This window comes from Solea senegalensis, linkage group LG8 (assembly GCF_019176455.1).
Source record: "Solea senegalensis isolate Sse05_10M linkage group LG8, IFAPA_SoseM_1, whole genome shotgun sequence".
NCBI lineage: Eukaryota > Metazoa > Chordata > Actinopteri > Pleuronectiformes > Soleidae > Solea > Solea senegalensis.
In genome coordinates, this window is record NC_058028.1 from 11,909,576 (window position 1) to 11,929,787 (window position 20,212).

At 40.1% G+C, this 20,212-nt stretch overlaps 2 protein-coding genes across 3 annotated transcripts; both read right to left on the reverse strand.

The window, feature by feature from the left end:
- Positions 1–190: 190 nt before the first annotated feature.
- zgc:101731 (SNARE_SNAP25N and SNARE_SNAP23C domain-containing protein) lies at positions 191–10,221 on the reverse strand. Of its 2 annotated transcripts, none has more exons than XM_044032031.1 (8): positions 10,100–10,221; positions 8,012–8,167; positions 6,425–6,466; positions 6,089–6,137; positions 4,166–4,277; positions 3,632–3,778; positions 2,650–2,794; positions 191–1,758 (listed from the first exon to the last, which is right to left on the reverse strand). In XM_044032031.1, the coding sequence occupies exons 2-8, from the start codon at positions 8,081–8,083 to the stop codon at positions 1,693–1,695; spliced, it is 633 nt and encodes a 210-aa protein (XP_043887966.1). In that variant the 5' UTR covers positions 8,084–8,167; positions 10,100–10,221; the 3' UTR covers positions 191–1,692. The 2 variants fall into 2 exon arrangements, with proteins under 2 accessions (XP_043887966.1, XP_043887965.1); XM_044032030.1 differs by lacking the exon at positions 4,166–4,277 and adding an exon at positions 5,163–5,280 and having other exon boundaries at positions 10,100–10,219.
- A 735-nt stretch (positions 10,222–10,956) lies between these two features.
- capns1b (calpain, small subunit 1 b) lies at positions 10,957–20,010 on the reverse strand. The gene is made up of 11 exons (XM_044032929.1): positions 19,881–20,010; positions 19,089–19,155; positions 18,939–18,975; positions 18,423–18,515; positions 13,977–14,034; positions 13,361–13,425; positions 12,913–12,981; positions 12,706–12,784; positions 12,514–12,630; positions 11,826–11,884; positions 10,957–11,330 (listed from the first exon to the last, which is right to left on the reverse strand). The coding sequence occupies exons 2-11, from the start codon at positions 19,133–19,135 to the stop codon at positions 11,304–11,306; spliced, it is 651 nt and encodes a 216-aa protein (XP_043888864.1). The 5' UTR covers positions 19,136–19,155; positions 19,881–20,010; the 3' UTR covers positions 10,957–11,303.
- Positions 20,011–20,212: the final 202 nt, after the last annotated feature.

Genomic DNA, 20,212 nt, shown 5'->3' on the forward strand with positions numbered 1-20,212 from the left:
AGCTGCCCCAGATACACTGTGGAGTGTACCACTCATTTTCACAAAAAATATAACACAAAAGTCACGAATTAGGATCAATTAACTCATTTATGTTGATTTAAGAGTAAAACCACAATCTAACACCGCCCACAGCATTGATACAACCCCCACGCAAACACCACACCCACTAGTAATTAGTCTGAGTCCCATGTATGTGCGCAATCTTATGCGTGATTTTCATATTTAATCATCACAAACACTTGTAAACACGCTCATTGCACGCAACCACTAGTTCAAACGTGGAGGCCTCTTCAGGGTCAACATGGGTCACCTGCTGAATTTCATTTATTATTTATTACAAAAAAACACACAAACATTAGCATATGGTTGTCTGCATAATTCACAACTGACCTACAACATTATGGCACAAAGTAAAACAAAATGAATTCCCAACAGAGCTTGTGAGTCACGCGAGTTTTAACAGTATCAACAAAAGCCATGGCAACACATGTTTCCACGCGGTGAAGTGAGATCAGGGAAAATAAAAAGATGAACACCATGACGCCGTCATTTCACCATCACTTTATCTGAGAAGAGCAGATGAAGAGATCAGGAAGCGCAGGTTTCACCTTTGTCCGCTTGGTGTCGCCAGAGATCTGGCTCTAAGGTGACCAATGCGTGTTTTTGTGCTCCCTGGCATTACCCGGCAGCGCCTGCAGAGGGCAGCACCATGCACGTGTTTCAAGCACAGTGGAACATTTGAGAGTCCAGGAAGAGGGGGAGGGGAGGGTGTTCTCCATTTGGATTGACACTGTGAAACAAACTGCTTCCTGGTAGCTGTGTAGGATTTATTTATAAGTAAAGACATGTGGATATATAGTCTATAGAAACAGATGTATTCCTCATTTCACTCAAAAGAAGAAAAAGGCCAAATTTACGTATCCTATAGGTCCTATAGATGTGCTCTCTCTCTCTCTCGCTGTGGTTACTCCCCACATTGTAAAATCAGTTCTTGATCTTACACATTTCTGTGATTGTGCTCTCTGCTGCTGCAGTTGGTGGTGATGGTGACTGAGGAGCTCCTGCTGCTGCAGTAACCCACTTTCCCCACAGGGATCATTACGCCTTCTACCTCTGAGCTAAGTGAGCGCAGACAGAGGCCACCAAAAGGAAGGCGATATGTTTAGTGAAGCAAAAAAAATTAACTTGTCGTAAAATCCGCTACTGAATAATCCCAAATCACACTTCAGAGAGACATGAACAGTATCCCAACAAAACTATGGCCCATTCCCAGTGTTCTCCCTACAACCTTAGGCCCTCAACCCTAACTGATTTGACAGATGTGGCTTGATTTAGAGATTTTTCATATTATTTTATGTCGATTCCTTACTGTTGATGAGAGAATTTATTAATTCTTCTAGGCAAAAACGTATAATGGACATAAAATATTCATGGGGTTTGTGTTGCTTTCACTCCCGAACCAAAGTCCTTAGAGACAATGTGTGATTTTACATCACAGCACACAGGAGTTGTTGATCCACTGACACCTCCATCACTTAGACAAACAACAGACTTAGACTTAGTCCCTAATCTATCATGGCAGCAACAATATTGGAAGCATATGTGTCATCATTGGCACAGCATGCAAAAAACAAGTGTGGGTGCAGCAGGATGAATCTGTGAGGAAATGAGTGAAATGAGTGCGGGCTCCATCTATCGTTTCATGAGATTATTCGCTTTCTGGTTGGCGGCGTCGATGCGGGACACATTGAGGATGGCCTGCAGATAGACAGACGAAAAGACACAGGAAGAGTTTAAAGTGTTACAATACAGAAACATGTAAAGCACTAAGTAAAAATATCCATCTATTACTTGTTTTTTGAGAAGCAAACCTCTGTTTACTGTTGTTGGGTGTCTTCTTGGCTGATACATTTTGTTTTACTTAGTCATTTGATAGAGATTTTTGATTTTCCTTTTTGTCACTGGGTTGTGAACTGATCCTGTGTGGTCATTGTCAGAGGAAAACAGAAACATACTGGGCCTCGTTTATTAGTACGAATTGTAAGAGTTGTCCAGACTCCAATGAGTAATTCAAAATTTAAACATATCAACTAAATAACAATGAGGAACTCACAACTCCTTCGGCAGCTAGCTTTTGTCTAGTTCAAGGTGTGTCTGGAGGTGATGTCATTTAATGTTTTCCCAATTCATTTACCAAAAGAAAATCACAATTTTCATCTGGGGATCAAGAGACGCGTTAAATAGTGCGTGGGAAGGGAAGTGTTACCCCCTGGTTTTTTGTTTGCCGTGTGTGTGTGTGTGTGTGTACAGAATCTCAAATAAAAAGGGAACCAATCAGGTTTTTTCCCCTCCTGGAGCGCTAGAGCCAGAAAAGCAAGCAATCTGTCAGCGTTTGTATACATCCAACATGGCGACCGTGGCGGCTGTTGCTTCAATTTTAAGTAACTTGATTGGTTGTAGGTCTATCTCATAGCGTACAGAGGCATTTTGATTTGTCTTGTTCTTGTTTGATTTATAGAGGAAAAAAACATGTAATGTGTTGATTAACAAGACTAGATTAGCTTGTTAGTTAGCGAACATAGCCAACACGTTAAACCTGAATAACCTGACTGTTGAAGTGGTGAAGTTCTGTAGAAACTGCAGCAGTACCTTCCCCTGAATGCGGTCAATCTGGTCATTCTGCAGGAGAATCTCATTGCCCATGTCCAGAGCCATGCTCTTCAGGTTTCCAACGATGCTGCCGACATGAGCCAGGTTCTCCTCCATCTCGTCCTCGCGGGCGTCATCGGTCACCCTGTGATTTGGGATACAACACGTGTGAATCTGCCCTGTGTTCATGTCCTGTGTTTGGCCAGCTGTCCATACACCTCACAACTGCTCCTATTACATGGTCAGTTCTAAAGAAGAGCAAACACACACGCTCACTGCACAGCTGCCTCTCAACAAAACACACTTCATTAAAAGGACAGTTGAGGTTTTTAAAGGGTGGTTAAGGTACTGATAAAAAGTCAGTGGTGACTGCACTGTGCTGTCCCTATTGGCTCACGCTCACTGACTACATGGCCACCAGTAAAACAGACTTTAACCACTCAACAAAAGGCTTATTTAATCAAATCAACACCAGCTTGAGCTATGATATTACATTACATTACATGTCATTTAGCAGACGCTTTTATCCAAAGCGACTTACAAAAGTGCATTTAAACATTTGGGTACAATGATACTTTTCATTATGTTTGCCTTTTAATTTCTCTTTTAAACAGCAATGAACTGAAATCGGTTTCACTTTGTAAACTCCTCACTCCACAAAGTATTTAGAGAAAATCAGCATTTTAGCTCACTGCTGGTCTACTGGTGCCTCATTTAGTAAATCTGTGTCACTGATTAAATCTGAATGAAAGATTCCAAGCATTAGAGTAACTTTCTAAAGAGCCAGCAGTGACAGCATGATCAAGATATCATAGATTTAGGCTGGAGTTGATTTAATCCGAGCCTAGAATCTGTATTATCCTGTGTCCTCACCAGCAGCCACGTAACAGTGAGAGCAAGAGGGCAGTCATCTCTGTGTCAGTGCTTGAATAAGCCGTGAACTATCTCTTTAAACTCAGACGATTTCATTTTACCCCATTACCTCCGTATGTATCCTCCGCTCATTATCATTTGCTCTCGCTCATCGACGACTCTCGATGAAGGCGGCTGATTGGACACGATGCCGTCCTGACCGGAGGCTCCGCCCCAAACTGCCTTATAGGCCCCGCTCTCCTCAAAGGCCTTGAGTCTGACAGAGAAAGACTTGATGAATGTGTTGAGTTCACATGTCAAACATGACGTCAGCTGACGACAAACCATCTGAGAAGCAAGAAGGCAACAAAAGAAAGCTTCAGTAACTAAAGAGCAAAACACAAGAACCCAGAAAAACTGATTTCTGACTCCTATTGAACCCACAGAGGTGGATGAAGCACATGTCGCAAAGTTTCCTGTGACTGATGCCGTCACTAACCCTGTCATAATGACCTCTGGGGTCACACAGGAACTTATTTATTTAATTCAGTCTCAAAATAATTTTGCTCCCATCTTCAAGTAGTGAGTCCTATATTTTTTTTTATTAAAATATTGCTGTGTGGAAGAGCCAGCTAGTGTGATATTTTGTCCCACCACCACCTACTTATCACAGGAGCAGAGGCCACAGCACTTGCCCAGGTCAGTCAGGTTTTTTTCAGCCTCCCTCATATCAGAGTTGATCTGATCCAAACCCTCCTCTACACGCTCCAACTGCTCTATGGGATGAGGAGGAGGAGGAGGAGCAAAAGGTGGACATGTGGGACAAAAAAAGAGCAGGGGAGAAAAGGCAACGGGGAGAATGGAGAATGGTGGATGGGAAAAAGCAAAGCAAAAACAAAACAAAAATCACCAACTATTTCCCAAAAGCTCAGAAGCTGAACTGAATTAAACCACAAATTAATGGACACGAGGCACCAAAGAAAACTGAAAACCAACAAAATTCACCTGCAAACACTGAGCATTCAGTGTTGGTTTGCAAACCTGGAGCTAACAGATCCAAACTGCAGTGCTGAGCTGTGGCACACTTTGACCTTGATGCCCAGCTCCATTATGTTTTCACTGTTGGAATGAGGGCTATATACTGTATTTGCCAATTTAGACTTCTTTTCTAGGTGATGTTGTGTGAGGTACCTGTATGTTAAAGGTATCTGACATACACAGCCTACTGAAAACATGCTTGTAACCAGTGAAAACAAGAACAACTATTTTCAGCCACTTCGCAAAAGGGTGACTTGATATCATTTTTATATTTCAGTCCTTTGTGACAGGAGACTGAAGTATGTGTCATTTGAGGACCACAAAATCTCTGCACTGGTGTTTGTTAAGTGGTTAAAATCTGTCTCTCCTTATGTCCCTGCTGACAGCCAGGTTTTCACTGAGCATGTTCCTGCCTCCTGTCTCCTACAGGTCAGTAGCTTCTGAAGAAGGAGAAGAAGATAGTCACTTGTTCAAGTAAGTCATAAGCTCCATGCGTCGCACATAAAGCCTCACTGGGAAAAAAACTGAACTTCCCCTTTAATCGAACCTAATTGAATGGAACTGAGCACCGGTCTGGGTTTTAAAACTTGGATGCAGGTGTGGGGTCCAAAAACTGGACCTACTTCCTGATTGGCCAGACACACAGACCACAGCACTGGGCCATGTCTGTCAGGTTCTTCTCTGCCTCTCTCATGTCCCTGTTGATGGTGTCCATGCCTTCCTCAACACGCTCCAGCTGCTCTGTCAGGGACAGGAGGGTGGCAGTGGTGGGTTTTATAGGATGTATAAAGCAGCAGAGACAAACCGACACGTCCTCAGACGTCGTCATGTGCAGTATTTTTGCTTTTCCAGACGTGTCAGGTGCATACACATAGTGTAGTGAGTGTACTGAGAAGTAGCTGGGGACAGGTAAACACAAGCTCACTGGAAACATGGCTGCCACCAGGGACACCAGGACACGCAGGCGTTAACTATGTAACAAAAGGCTGGCCTGATAAAATCTTATGGATATGAATGTTCATTTATCTTGCCATTCAACAGGAAGTTTGTTTCTGGCTTTCCAAACTCTACTGAGCAGTAAACACTGAGAGAAACAACATTTTTCACTCACATGAAACAGGAGCTGTGGATCAACTGCTGCCTCAATCACTTAAGTGACTTCAGTGTTTGAAAACCTTTGTTTCAAACACTGAACACACTTTGATTAAACTCAGTATCAAACTCTTCAGCTCCTGTGTCCCCATGAGCTAAAATCATTGATTTTGTCTTTAGTGCAGGGAGTGAGCAGTCCTGTTTTCAGAAGGTGAGCTTATTGTACAGTGGCTAAAACTTTTATTTTTTTCTATTGTCCCTGCTGGCAGCCATGTTTAAACTGAGCTTATGCAAACATGTCCCCAGCTGCTTCTGTTTGTAGAACACAATAAATGTGGAAACAGGAAAGTGAAGTCATCCTCAATGACCTGGAGTATATAGTAGCAAACATGATTATTAACTGATTCAGTAAAGCTCTTTGAAGAATAGGATAAATGAAAGAAGGACAAACTATTACCTCCTTGTTCATCCAGCATCACCAAGGCTCTGATTCCAGCATCTTTACTCTGCAGGACAGAGCGCACACAGACACATTACTCTGTAACTAAAGCTGTCAAGATGTGTCACTCTTCATAGAACATCATCGAGCTTTGATGTAAAAATAACTAAGCCTTGTCAGTGTTGTGTTTGTCTAGTTCAGCTCATGTTTAAGTCTCTGCTCTAACACACATTTGTTTTCAATCACATTAAGTTTGTAACATCTTACTGATTTAACGTCACATCTCCCAACGACTCTGGAGTGTGCGTGCGTGTGTGTGTGTGTGTGTGTGTGTGTGTGCGTGTGTGAGTGTACCTCCTCCACCAGCTGCATCATCCGTCTTGTGCTTTCCAGGGACTGAAACAGACACACACACATTTCACAAATTTAAATTACGGTCAACTGAATAATACAATAAAGGTGCATATATGAATTACACTGTACAAATGCCACACGGTGAATATACTCGTGTCAAAATGACACAGACTGGACCATTAAAGGGACAGTTTTTTTTTTCAAAAGCATGGTTACATGAGGTACAAACAGAACGTCCTCCCAACTGTAAGTTACATCCATACTCGTTTTTTAAAATGACACTACCTCAGCATTTCATATCCCCCCAAATATGGAGAATTTAATGGAGAATCTCTTTTATTTTGAAATCTCCATTGCTTCATTTGAGTATAGGCGGGTCAAAACTGAGTGCTTTGGAAAGGTCAGTGACCCACATTCACTTCCTGAATGGTTCTGGACAGGTGTGGAAGAAAAGCTCTGTTAAAACGTACTTTCAGTTTCAGTTTCACTTCATTGTCGGCTATGTGGCATGACCTTAGACTGCGTTCAGGTGGCAGGGCTTTGATAGGGGACTTTCAGAGTTCTAGGGAAACTAGAGTTGCTGTCACTCCCGCGCCCACTCTGACACGGAGTAGGGTAGTACCTGCACAGGGTCCCTGCTGCCTTGTAGAGCCGATCTCCACTTTAAATATAATATAATATAATTTTACCAAGTATACTTTGGTTTGTTCTGAAAGTCACACAGGTTGTAGCTCCCTGTTTCCACCTCTTGGTCTGTGCATGTGCGTGTGTGTGTGTGTGTGTGAGTTTGTGTGTGCTGTGTGTGGTGTGTGCGTTTTACAACGCCCCACATGAGCTTATCCATGCCTGATGTTTCTCAGTTGTCTCTATGGTGACCAGGTAAGCTAGGTTTCCTTAAAGGGACCCTGTACTTGATTAAAATGACGTGACTGAAACAAACGACGTGTGTATGCAATGCCCAAGCATGTCTTGAATAAACCTGGATTAATAGACCTTTGCGTGGCCCTTCAATCGATTACATGTGGCCAACCACTTGATATTATGTTAAATAATGTGTAACATGGCCCGCAACTACTCTTGATTTAAACACAGTGTGTGTCTCAGGCACAGCTGTCAGTGAATATAACACTAAAAATATTTGCATATATTTTTTATAGCAGCAACAATAAGACATTTTGTTGTAATTATCCATGTTATTAGTGATGAAATTTTAGCTATATTTCTCTGTTTTTGATATTAATAGATTTATTGTTTGTCACAAATATGTTTAATTGTGAATTATACAGCATTCCTTTATCAAAACAAGCACTTTTACTTTGAAATATCATCATCAATATCTTTTCTTGTCATATCATGATGGATGAAGCTTTTTTTGCTTGAGACCGACCCCCTGTTGACCAGACTAGACACTCATCTGCCCCCAAGGTCATTTGAGTTTGACACTCCTTTTTTTTAAACTGCAAACATGTTTCCCATATTTTCTGTTTTCTGTGTTCCAATAATGCGACTGAGAAAGTGGGTTTTAATGACTAATAATCTGATAGTCAGGAATAGTCATGTAGATTTACCAGAAGAAGAATCTGTTACCTCATCTGTGACCTGATTGGCTCTCCTCTGCAGCTCCTCCTGCTCTGTCAGGACGGGGATGTCTGACGCCATGTCGCTCGCTCTCTCTCTCTCTCTCTCTGTGTGTATGTGTCTCCAGATTCCAGATTAGTCTGCAGCATCAGTTGGTTTTGGCACCTGGAGAGCACAGTGAGAGCGTCAGCACGAGCGTTTTCACGAGGGGGGGTTCAGAGAGACAGGTTTCACACCACCATCATACAGTACAAAAAGTAAAAAAGTTGAAGAGTCGTAAACATGAGTTTATAAGTTTGTCCGATAAACATTGGATTTGAACTCATGAGTGAGATGAACTTAAGTAAGTATAGGTATTTATTTAAAAAATCCTCATATGATTAAGAGAATGTTTTCAGTTGGTTCTACTGCTGCCTCCCTCACTAACTTTAACCATGTTATTCTGTGACTTCACTGTGACTCATACACATTGAAATGGCACAAACTTACTAAGAACTTTGGTGCGGAAGAGGGTCAAGTTTAAAGAGTAGGGATGCACGATAATGGACATTTTGCCGATATCTGATATGCTAATATATCTGGAGTGCTTGGGGCCATAACTGACACCGTTATGTATATTATTTCCCCTGCGCTCAACTGCAGAGGTCATTTAGTCTCTTCTGTGGTGAAATTAACATAATACTTTGCCTACTCATGTCACAGGAGAACTAGATATAAATTGTCTTCATTGAGCAAAATAAAAAAAAATGTTAAAAAAATAATAGTTGCATAGAGGTCAAGGACCGCCGACTGTTGTAGTAAGTAGTCATATCGGAAGATCTTGGTGTGTTTGCCGATATCTATAATACATTTAAAACCCAATATTTGTGCAGATAATATCGTGTACCCCTAAACAGTGAGATACAGCAGCAAACATATTCTTACGACATCACATCATTTTTCTTTCACTTTTTAGTTCTGAGTGCCAGTCACTCATAACTTGACTGAAACCGGCAGGATTTTTAACAAGTGTGTGTGTGTGTTGTGACTGCAGTTTGATAGTGACCCCAGAGAACAGTTGGCCTCCAGGCACCGGTCCTCCTGACAACCAACCAGCTGCACCAGACATGTCACACACAGTGTGTTATGTCGTTCTTTACAATGAAGCAACAAAGCCTATATCGCTGTCTAATTACTAGACTAGCATATGTCCCTGCAATGCTAGTGTCCAGGCCTTTGTCTCGTCCTGTCCTGTCCTGCAGCTCCTCCATTTATTTGTGTTTCCTTTGTTATCAGAATGGAGCATCATAATTAGAGCAGAACACTAATCACCACATGCTGGAATAAAGCCACACACACAACAGCAAAACAGAGGCAAAGATTATGTTTGTTATTTACTGAGTGCATTATCCATCATCTCAATTACCGGTGGGAGTGACCCCGAGTATGAAGGCCTTTGCACATCAACAGTGATACAAAAAACGGCATGAAATTGTGAATAACACATACCAAAGTTCATAGAGAAAATCATCTCAATTTTACATCTCAGCACACAGCAAATGTTGACTTTGGTGTTTGAAATCATTCATTCGGTTTTACCTTTGTGACATTTAGATAGATAGATAGATAGATGGATAGATAGATAGATAGATAGATAGATAGATAGATAGATAGACAAACTTCAGTTTCCTGTTAACAATAAAGCTGAACATACTGTATTATTAGACTAAGCAGGCCATACATTTAATAACATTGAATTAGGTTAGTCTTTTGTTTAAGTTTCCCCTCACACAACAAAAGAAACTTGATAATGTTCCTTTAATAAACAATGACGCCGTCCTGCCACCTGCCGTACAGGATGACGTAAACACACAGGTGTATGTGTGTGTGTGTTTTAAGTAATTAAACTCATCTTATTTTACCTTTTATTAACGCTGTAGCCGAGTGTTTACACACTGCAAATGAACGTTATATCGGTTTAAAAGACTGAACTGTGTTGCGACAAGCAGAGAACCGTTAGCACAGTTGTTTTACTTCCAACGTATATATTCTATATTTACGTCTGTCACTTATAAGAATAAAGTCAGGTGTTTATGTATAGAATAATGTATAATTTACCTTTCATCAGTTCCTTCTTCAGATTTCCACTCTTGTGTCTTCTTTGCGTCATTAATCCATCCGCAGTTTGCGTCACTAACTTCTTGCCTCCGCCGTTATCACCGCTCAGCAGCATCCTCCCTTACGTCGTGGGCACCGCCCTTCTCCTGCACACCGCCGGCACAGCCCCGCCCGACACCAAACGCACACTACAGTAAAACTTCATAGTTACAATAAGACTCATTCAAAACAGTATGCAATCAAATAGTTTTAAAAAAAAACATTTTCTTTACTTTTTTATTATTTACAAATCACTTAAACAACTTCAAACTTGCTCAAAACTACCAAAACTTTCAATAAATAGCCAGGATTGTAACCCTTTGAATGCTAGAATTATTAATTATTTATTACAAAAAAATACCTGATTCAGCCCTGATTAAAATGATCAAATATGCCATAATTTTCAGGATATTAACTCTTTAAATACCAGTTATTATTTATTTAAAAGATACTGCAAACGCAGAAAACACCTAAATGCTCAAAACCTAAAGAGATGGTGAATGCAATGATATGACTAAATATTAAAATTTATTGTGTTCAATGTGTTCAGTGTTGCGTATAATATTACCCACCATTTTACAGCAGAGACGTTTGTACCAATAAACGGCACATTTAATAAATTCTACAGGAATTGACTTGTTCTTGGTGTCCCGACTATAGAGAGACACAAGGAAACCCAATGAAATCAGTCATTTTGTGACCCCCACCCAAAACCCTTAATTAACTACTTATATCTTTCTTATAAGGATTATATTCCAGATATTCATGGTGTAAAAGTGTCAAACTCACAAAAAAAAAAACAACAACAAAACATTGACTACTTTTGTCACATGTGTCTTTTTATTTGTTTACATCCAGAGTCAAACTGTTAAAAGAAGCCTAATAAAAGAAAAAAAGCAATAACATGCAGCGCCTCCGCCTGGCAGCAGAGGGACAGTGCAACGGCAGCATCAGCATCAACTTTGGTCCCGGTTTTACATTTTCACCCTGGAATTTTGGTCCTGTTACCATGGAGACACTGTCGTTTCAAACACTGTTAAACATCCACTAAAGACACATAAGAGTGGAATGGGAGGAAGTGATGAGATGATGATGATAATGATGATGAGGAGGAGGAAGTGAAAGAAGAAAATGTTCCTTTTTTGTCCTCTCGCACTCTGTTGCTTCATGAATACATTGTGAGCTGGAGCCACTGTGAGACAGAAGACAATAGTCAGTTAAAGGGACAGTTCACGTCATTTACACTGGCTCACCAAATCTGAAGAATGTGTTCATAGTTCATGCTGTTGTTTTTACCTTAAAGGAATACTTCACTACTGCATTTTGCTTTGTATTACTAGAATAGGGGTAGTATGTTTCCTCTGAATTGAGAAATATCTTCATTCTTTTCTTTGACTTATCAAACAAGGCAGCAGTGAGCGGTTTACAAACTTAAGTTACTGGAAAAGGCTGCTTAATGGCAAGATACCTTGACACAAATACTCAGGATAGGATAGACTCCAGCTGGCGTTTGTTATTGTTTTGCACATGGACAGAGTCAGCTCTATGTGACACACTGACTACGTGTAAGCACCCTAAAGTTACTTACTAAACTATCCTTTTAAAATATTCTATGGACAGAAAAAACAAACAAACACTTGTTATTTGTATATAAACCTGTTACAGGAATTATTGTTGAATTATTTACCTCCTTAATGTCCAGATCAATGGAGCCGCTGTTGTCCTTATCCAACGTCTTAAAGGCTCCTACACACACACACACACACACACACACACACACACACACACACATAGAGTTATACCAGGATGTGATTCTGATTGTTACACAGTTTAAAGAGAAGCTCATTTGACAGCACAAAAAGAATCATATTTTTTTTAACCAGACTAAGTCTTAACAAGGAGCTTTTACCTGCCTTCACTAAACTAAAGCACAGTCATATCATCACCCTCATTTAAACACTATCATGATGATATGTACGCCTGGAGACCTTTTAATAAGTTAAGGCATTTTGGTTCAGAAACTTGAGTTTGTGTCTGCATTGACCACACAGCAGCTCTTTTATGTATTGATAAAAATAAATAAATAATCATAATCACAGCACATCTTAAGTGAAAATTCAGATAATGCAGAAAAAAAGGATTGTTTGTTGAGGACTTGTGATGAAGGAGCTGCACAGGGGACAGCTATAATATTCACTGCAAGTCGTCAAATGTTACACTGCCCTCATGTGGAAGACAACCAAACTGTTTAATTTCAAGAGTTACACAAATTTTTTTGACATTAATTTCATAATTCAACTACTTCTCTGAATATTTGAGAGTCAAATATTCGCGTGCATGTGAGGTGAGGTGAGGAAAACAGGGGAGGGACTTACTGCACATGGCGTCCAGGCGCACCAGGCAACCAATGTAATTATCAAAGTCCATGTTGCCATGCTCATCACTGTAGCGACGGAGCATCAGCTTGAACAGCTCTTCATTCAGAGGGAAACCTGCGCACACACACACAGATACACTGAGTGTGACACTGTTTTAGAGAGAGACAGAGAGAGTGCAGTGTTACTTACCTGCATCCTTGAAGGCACCCATCAGCTCATGAGAGCCAATTATACCTGAACGGTCCCTGTCATGTTTAACATAGATGCCCTAGCGATGATGAAAAAACAAGACAGGAAACACAAACACAACAGTTCACTTACTGACATCACATGTTTCTATTTGCAGAAACCATGGGGGAGGAGGAAGAGGAGGAGGAGGAGAAAAGAACAACTCACCTGCCATTTCTTGATGTTGTTCCACAGGTATTTGAACTCATGAAATCCCAGTTTACCTGTGCTGTCACTCTGAAGGGGGGGCGGAGTCAAGGGTCAATTCAAAAACCTCCACTGAGCATTCTCTTCTGCACAATTATTATATACTACTTTATATCACGTTTTTAAAGCCTAAATATGTGACCTATAAACATGTGCTATTCCCACAGCAATTTACAAAGGGTGCACCCCTGTGAGCACTAAGAGTTAAACCCAAAAACAAAAAAGCTTTTTCTTAAAATGATCACCATACTATAGTGAGTCACAAGATCAACAAAATCACACAAAGTTATGCAGAGGGAAAATACATTAGCCAATACCCAGAAAGCAGTAAAGTACGTCTGCATCTGTTGTTGATACACAGTGATTCGCCCTGTCGGCTACTGTGGAACAGCATGTGGTGAAAGGATACATCCATCACAGCGACCATACTCCTGCAGGACTCGATGCTGAAACCGTCAGTCTTCAGGCCTCCATCTGACACAGAGCAATGAAACCAGAGTTTAATCAGCTGGTTAATACTCGGGTCGACCCTCCTGTCAGTGCTTCACCCCAAGATACAGGAAGTTGCCATCTGTGTTCAGCTGATTTGTCATAATTTGCTAACTTCTGGCTAATATGGCTACGTTCCAGTTCACACAGAAACCTGACCAACACATGAGACTAACCAAATACATTTAAAACCCCTTAAACAACATGTTTGCAGACACCTGTAGGACAGTACTAGTGTACGACACAGAAGAGCTAAAAATAATATGGGAATTACAGCTTTCACACCACTGATGTTCAGAGCAGTTGTCCTGAATTTTGATGTCAGGGCACGAGGAGTTCAAATGAGTAACTGGGAAATTATGGAACGTGTTATTAACGCGAGCTGCTTGTTGTGAGAAGAGAAGAGGAAAAACATCGTCATCGTCGTCACCCACTGAACATATTTAAAATGTTTCAGGTCAAAGCTTCTTCATCTGTGGATCACATGACTCATCTGTGACTCATTGAGTTGAAAAACAAAAAGAAACTGGGCTCACGTTTGGAGACGATTCTGTTGAGGATGCCCATCAGCTCTTTGGGGCTCACTTCCATGTCCTGTTAGAACACACACACACACACACACACACACACACACACACACACAGAACATGAGTCACAGCTAATCTAAGTGTGTCTGACTCAAACCTAACTAAATTAGTTTCTGACTCAGACGTGGTTTTTCTCTCACTTCTTTGTTTTCAAGTATTTCTTCACTCTGTTTTATAGAGAAATTTTGTATTATTTTTTATTGAAACCTAAAGGCGAGAGTGAAGTTTAGAGGCAAAGTGGCATCTCCAATTTCAGAGAAACATAAGCCTTCTGTATAACAGTGTTGTACACCAGGCGATCTGCCCTCTGTCCTCTCTGGAATACATGGGCAGCACCTGTAGTCTCTCTTGAGTCTGGCCTAGCATGCACAACATCTGTTGAACTTGTTGCCCTGTAGTGAGCGCACCACTCCTCTCCCCCAAAGTCTACAGAGAAAATCAACATGTGATCTCACAGGGACACAGGAGATGCCGGTCGTCTTCTTCCGAAGTCACAAGACAACACGTTTAAACTTATCGAGGGAGGCGCCTCCTGTGTGCTGTGATGTAAAAACAAAGATGTTCTCTATGGATTTTGGTCAGGGAGAGTCAGTGGTTTTCAAAGCCACACAAACTTCATTTTCCTGTCAGAACAAATGCTGTCTGTTTTCCCTGAGTGCCACCGCTGGCAGCCATGTTCGACTGTGTCTCACGCCAGAGCACAGCACCCCTGTATGTAACACACAACCTCGTACAACCACATGTCAGACAAAACCCTGAACTATCGCTTTAATCCTTAGATCACAGAACATTTTGGCTGCTTTTATCCATTAACTATGTCATAACATAAAGTATATACAGAGGCTATAAAAATGTGCAATACAGAGTGTCTTAAATCCCTTTTTTTCAGCAAAACCTAGGCAATCTGATGAAACACACCTGTGCAAATCGTACTTCAAATGTTTAAAATCCGATTGAATTTGTGAAATTTGGTTCACTTGGCTAATTTTTATGAACAAAAATAAAAGAAAAAAAGTCTACTTTGTGACTTCTGCACAGTTATTATATATACTACTTTATATCACTATTAAAAATGTGATATAAAATTAATCAGAACTTTGTCTCAACAACATGTAAGAAGACGAAAATATGTGACCTATAAACACACTAAGGCTGAAACAATTACTTGATTAATCGATTATTAATCAATTACTAAATTGACTAAACGTCAAAAATATTTAGATAATCAGTTGATCAGTTTAAGTGATTCCTTAAAGGATTTAAACCAGTTTCTCTGATTTTTCAGCTTCTTTAATGTGAATATGTTCTGTTTACTTTGCTCCATAGAACAAAGACATCATTCTGCTGGAATCATTTTGGTTTGTGGACAAAAACAAGATGTTTGCGAAAATCATAATTTCCAGGTTTGAGACAAATATTTTTTGACATTTTATGGAGAAAATAATCGACAGATTAATTGACTATGAAAATAATCGTTAGCTGCAGCCCTAACCCAGGATTTCCATATAAGGAGTTGTTTATTATTCCCACAGCAATTTACTAAGGGTTAACATTGCTGAGTGATTGCCAAGTTCCCAGGAAACACTCTGCAGACCTCATTTATAACAACACAGAAAGAAGATATTACAGAATATTTCTTTGCTGTTAAAGGTGATTTAGATTCACTGCTACGACACAGCCACGGCCTGTACCTTTAAAACATCACCAGGAAGCTTCCAGACGAAACACACGACCCCACCCATCTGGTTCTGCTCCAGGTGGGTCGGGTCGGGTGGCCGTCTGGAAGCTTCCTGGTCATCGTCGTCAGCTTTATTTCCTGCAGTTGATTGAAAGAAAAAATCATCCACAGAGGGTTAGATGATTTCTGGTCTAACCAGTGCACACACCCCTCTGATGAGTCACAGAAAACCTCAGACACACACACACACACACACACACATAGTAGAGTGCCACCCTTCGAGACAATGGTAAGAATGCAGAGAAAGAGGACTTGCTGTGTAACACGCCCTGGAGCTGTTGAATAAACACACTGTGTGTCTCTGCAGAAAGATCAACACGAGAACAAACACACTAAACAAGTCCATGAGCATGTTACAAGCTTGTTTTCATCCGTCTCCTCCCTCCTTTTTTTACAATTATTTAGAAATAGTAATTTTCTCTGTATAAGGAATGTTCCCAGTAATACTGCCGTTATATGGTTTATAATAAGATAATTATTATTATTATCATTATTTTTATTATTAATCATAACAATAATAATAATAATAATAATAACAATAATAATAAATTGTTATTTTGTTAACATGTTAGTCATCTTATTGTCTTCTCCGTTATCTGTTTTCCACTTTATTTACAGTCAGGCAAATATCTCCATTTAAAAATCAATAACCTAAAGTATAAACCAAAAGCAGAGTCTTGTTTCAGCTTTTGTTTTCAAGGGACTTTGATGGAGGAGAGTGAGTGGTTGGCAAAGCTTAACTCTTAGATACAGTGGCATTAGACACAGATACTCTTAAATTATCAAGGACTCAAGCTGACATTGATTTCTTTTGCTGAGCCTTGAGGCAGGGGGCTGGTTTTTCCTGTTGTCTCCATTTGCGTTGAGCTTTTACTCACAGATCCAGCTGCTTCTCTCTAACCCTAAACCTAACCCTCATCCAGGGAGGGAGCTGTCACTTGTTTGTAACGTGCTGTCTTTGTCTGTCTGTGCATACGTCGTACAACCACACTTTAAACTTTTAAAAAAAAGAATTCTGACTTTAATCTCAGAATTCTGAGAAAAAAGTCAGAATAATTCTGAGGAAAACATCAGGATTCTGAGGAAAACATCAGGATTCTGAGATTAAATTCAGAATAATTTTGCGATTAAAGTCAGAATAATTCTGAGGAAAAAAAATCAGGATTCTGAGATTAAAATCAGAATAATTCTGAGGAAAAAGGTCAGAATTCTGAGAAAAAAACAGGATTCTGAAATAAAAGTCAGTATAATTTTGAGATTAAAGTCAGAATAATTCTAAGGGAAAAAGTCCGAATTCTGAGAAAAAAAAGACAGAATAATTCTGATATTAAGATTATTTTTTCTGAGACTTTTTTTTCTCAGAATAATGACTTAAATTTAAGAATTCATGCTCTTTTCTTTTTTTCTTTCTACTACTACAGGGTTCAGGACGAGGAGGGCGTAGGAGGGCGTAGGAGGGCGTAGGAGGGCGGAGACTCTGGTGTGGAGTGCAGCAGACAAACAGACAGACTGACAGACAGGTATGGTGAGTTGCTGAGGTGAGACGCAAAGATAAAGACCTCAACTGTCTTTATCTAAATCTGGTCGAACAGGTGAAGAATCAGCATAATGAAATATTCAAACTTTCTGGTATCATCTAAAGATGAAGGAGGTGTCTTTAAAGGGTGAGGCCAGCTTGTCTGATTTTTACAAACAAAAGTCTCACCTTATGAAATCTACTTCAGCTAAAACATCCGAAGAATGTGTTTGCTGCTTTTCTGTGCTGCCAGACGACATTCACAAAGTACGACCATGTCTTTGTTTTTATGACTTTGGCGTTTGAAAACCTTCACTCAGATTCACCACAAACGCTACCAAATAGACAGGAGCAGAGAACAGGATCAGAACACGCCATCATCTCTGACCTCAAGCGACACGAGACTGATGTAAACAACGTGATCACAGACCAGAGTCAGTGGTCATGTGACCTCAGACTACAACCCAGCAACACATGTGTTGACGGTTGGACATCTCACCGGACGTCCACACTTTAATTTCAGAATGTAACACCATTGTGAACTCTCTGTTAAAGAGCCAGTTCACACATAATCTGTTTTCTACGACTTTTCTGATCACTGGACTGAGTGAGGAGGTCACATGGCGGTGTAGGGGCTAGCACTCGCCTCACAGCAAGAAGAAGGCCGATGGTATGAATGTGTGGAGTTTGCATGTTCTCGCCATGGGTGTGTGGGGTTCCTCGTGATTCTCCAGTTTCCTCACACAGTCCAAAAACATCTATTCATCTTGTACTTTTTTATACTCCACAGGGTGCTGTGTCAATCTCAAGTCAGCCAGGATTGGCTCCACCTCCCAATGAGTGAACTAAGTTATCAATACACAATCTCAGAGTACAACCTTTGTTTGTTATACAGTTTACAGTCCAGTGAGGAACATGAGAGGGAAGAATGGAATTGCAGCCAGGAGTCGACACATACAAATGTGCATTTATCCTGTGAGAAACCAAAGCTTGCTCAAACATGGTTGGTCAATCAGAATAGAATCAGAAATCAGAAGATTGTTGTCCCCACATCGACCCAAACATTCACATGTAAACTCTACCATGTGTCACTTTACATCAGCGGTCAGCAGAACATGAAGAGTGAAGGTTTCAGACTTACATCTCCAGCAATCTGGTGGAAAACTTTCCGAAACTGTTTCTCCTCATCGTTCTCATGAGTAGCGGCGAAGTTCAGAGGTCTGCGGGGTGGAGGCTGAACACACACACACACACACACACACACACACACACACACACACAAAGAGAGGCTCTGTTAGACACACATTCATGAGTCTCAGTGTTTGTCTCCATCTGAATCAGTGTTTATTTCAAGCACATGAAAACACTTGATTTCTAAATGATTTAACATTCTATAACATGATATCAAACCTTTCTGTGACAGAAGTGAAGTGACCATGACAAACGTGACAGTGACACTGTCGTCGGCCGTTGCTTTAATGTGGTTTTTTTTATTTAAATTGTTGTTTTTATCAAAAGAAATTCACATTTACGGATTAGATGAAATAGACTAAAATGGTATATAGTATATTGGTGATTTGACACACATTCTCTGGGTGAAAATCATGTTTATCAGCCCAAAGATTTTGATTTATGACACAAAAATCACGTTACTTACTGGGTCTGAGGGAACAAATTGACTGGGGTCAATGTCGCTGTTGAAAGAAGAAGAAAAAGATCAATATGTTGATCCAGTACGTGGTTAGCTTAGCTTAGCATAATGACTGGTAGGAAAGTGCTGTGCTCCATCCTGTTTATAAAAACTCACCTCACAACCTTTATTAGGCCTGAGATTAATTGCTTTGCCAGAAACATGTTTGACGATTGTGTGATATCTGAAAACAAAAACAAAGAGAACGAATAATTATTTAAACACCTGTTCCTGTTAAGATGCATTTTATTCTACTTCAGATAAACATTCAAGAATTCTTTTTTTTTTTATTTAAATTAACCTTTTATTTATTTAAATTAACATTTCATGACTGAAATGTTCATGTTTATTTGTCAGTTAAATAGTTAGCAACAATGATTTTAATAATCAATTATCATTGGTCATTAAGCAAAAACGTCAACAAAATTGGCAGATTTTGTTTCTTTGTAACTGGGATTTGAGGCTTTAACCGACAAATATAATGATTTACTTAAAACGATATGAAAATAAGTTAGAATAAAGTTAAATTTGCTGTTTGTCATGAAGAGTCATTAAGACTTTGTAAAGAGCATTTGTGCAGTTGTAATGCTTTTATTTTGAAATGTATTTATTTTACATACTGTTGCACATCAGGAGAAGGAATGAAGAAGTAATAGAACATTCTTCGCTGTAATAAAGTTGTTGTTTTTGACTGAAGCTCATTTATACGGAGTTCAACACAGTGAAGTCTCGTTTTATTGCTCTTAGTTTGTACTTTTCCACTGCTGGAAACTGCAGAGTAAATATGACATGCAAACAGTGTCCGGTTTCTGTTACAACAACAACACACACACACACGGCAGAACTGCGTTTAAACTCAACATGGACATACGTTATTAAACACGTTGTGTGAAGGTTTATTTAACTCACCGAGTCTTTCTGCTGCTTCGAAGAAACTAGAGAGACTGACACAGGGCGTGAGGGCGAGAGAGGTAGTGACACACTGACAGGGAGGGGGAGAGAGCGAGAGAGAGAGAGGAAAGGTATTCAGTCAGGCAGCTCAGCCCAGCCCAGCTCAGCTCAGCTCAGCACTCCTCCCTCCAGAGTCCAAAAACCAGCTGAACAGAAACATCCGAGTTCTTTGTGAATGCATCATCAACCCCGCCCCACACACATACACACTGGTCTTACAGTACTTGTGTGGACACTCATAGACATAATGTATTCCCTAGCCCCTTACCCTAACCTTAACTATCACAACT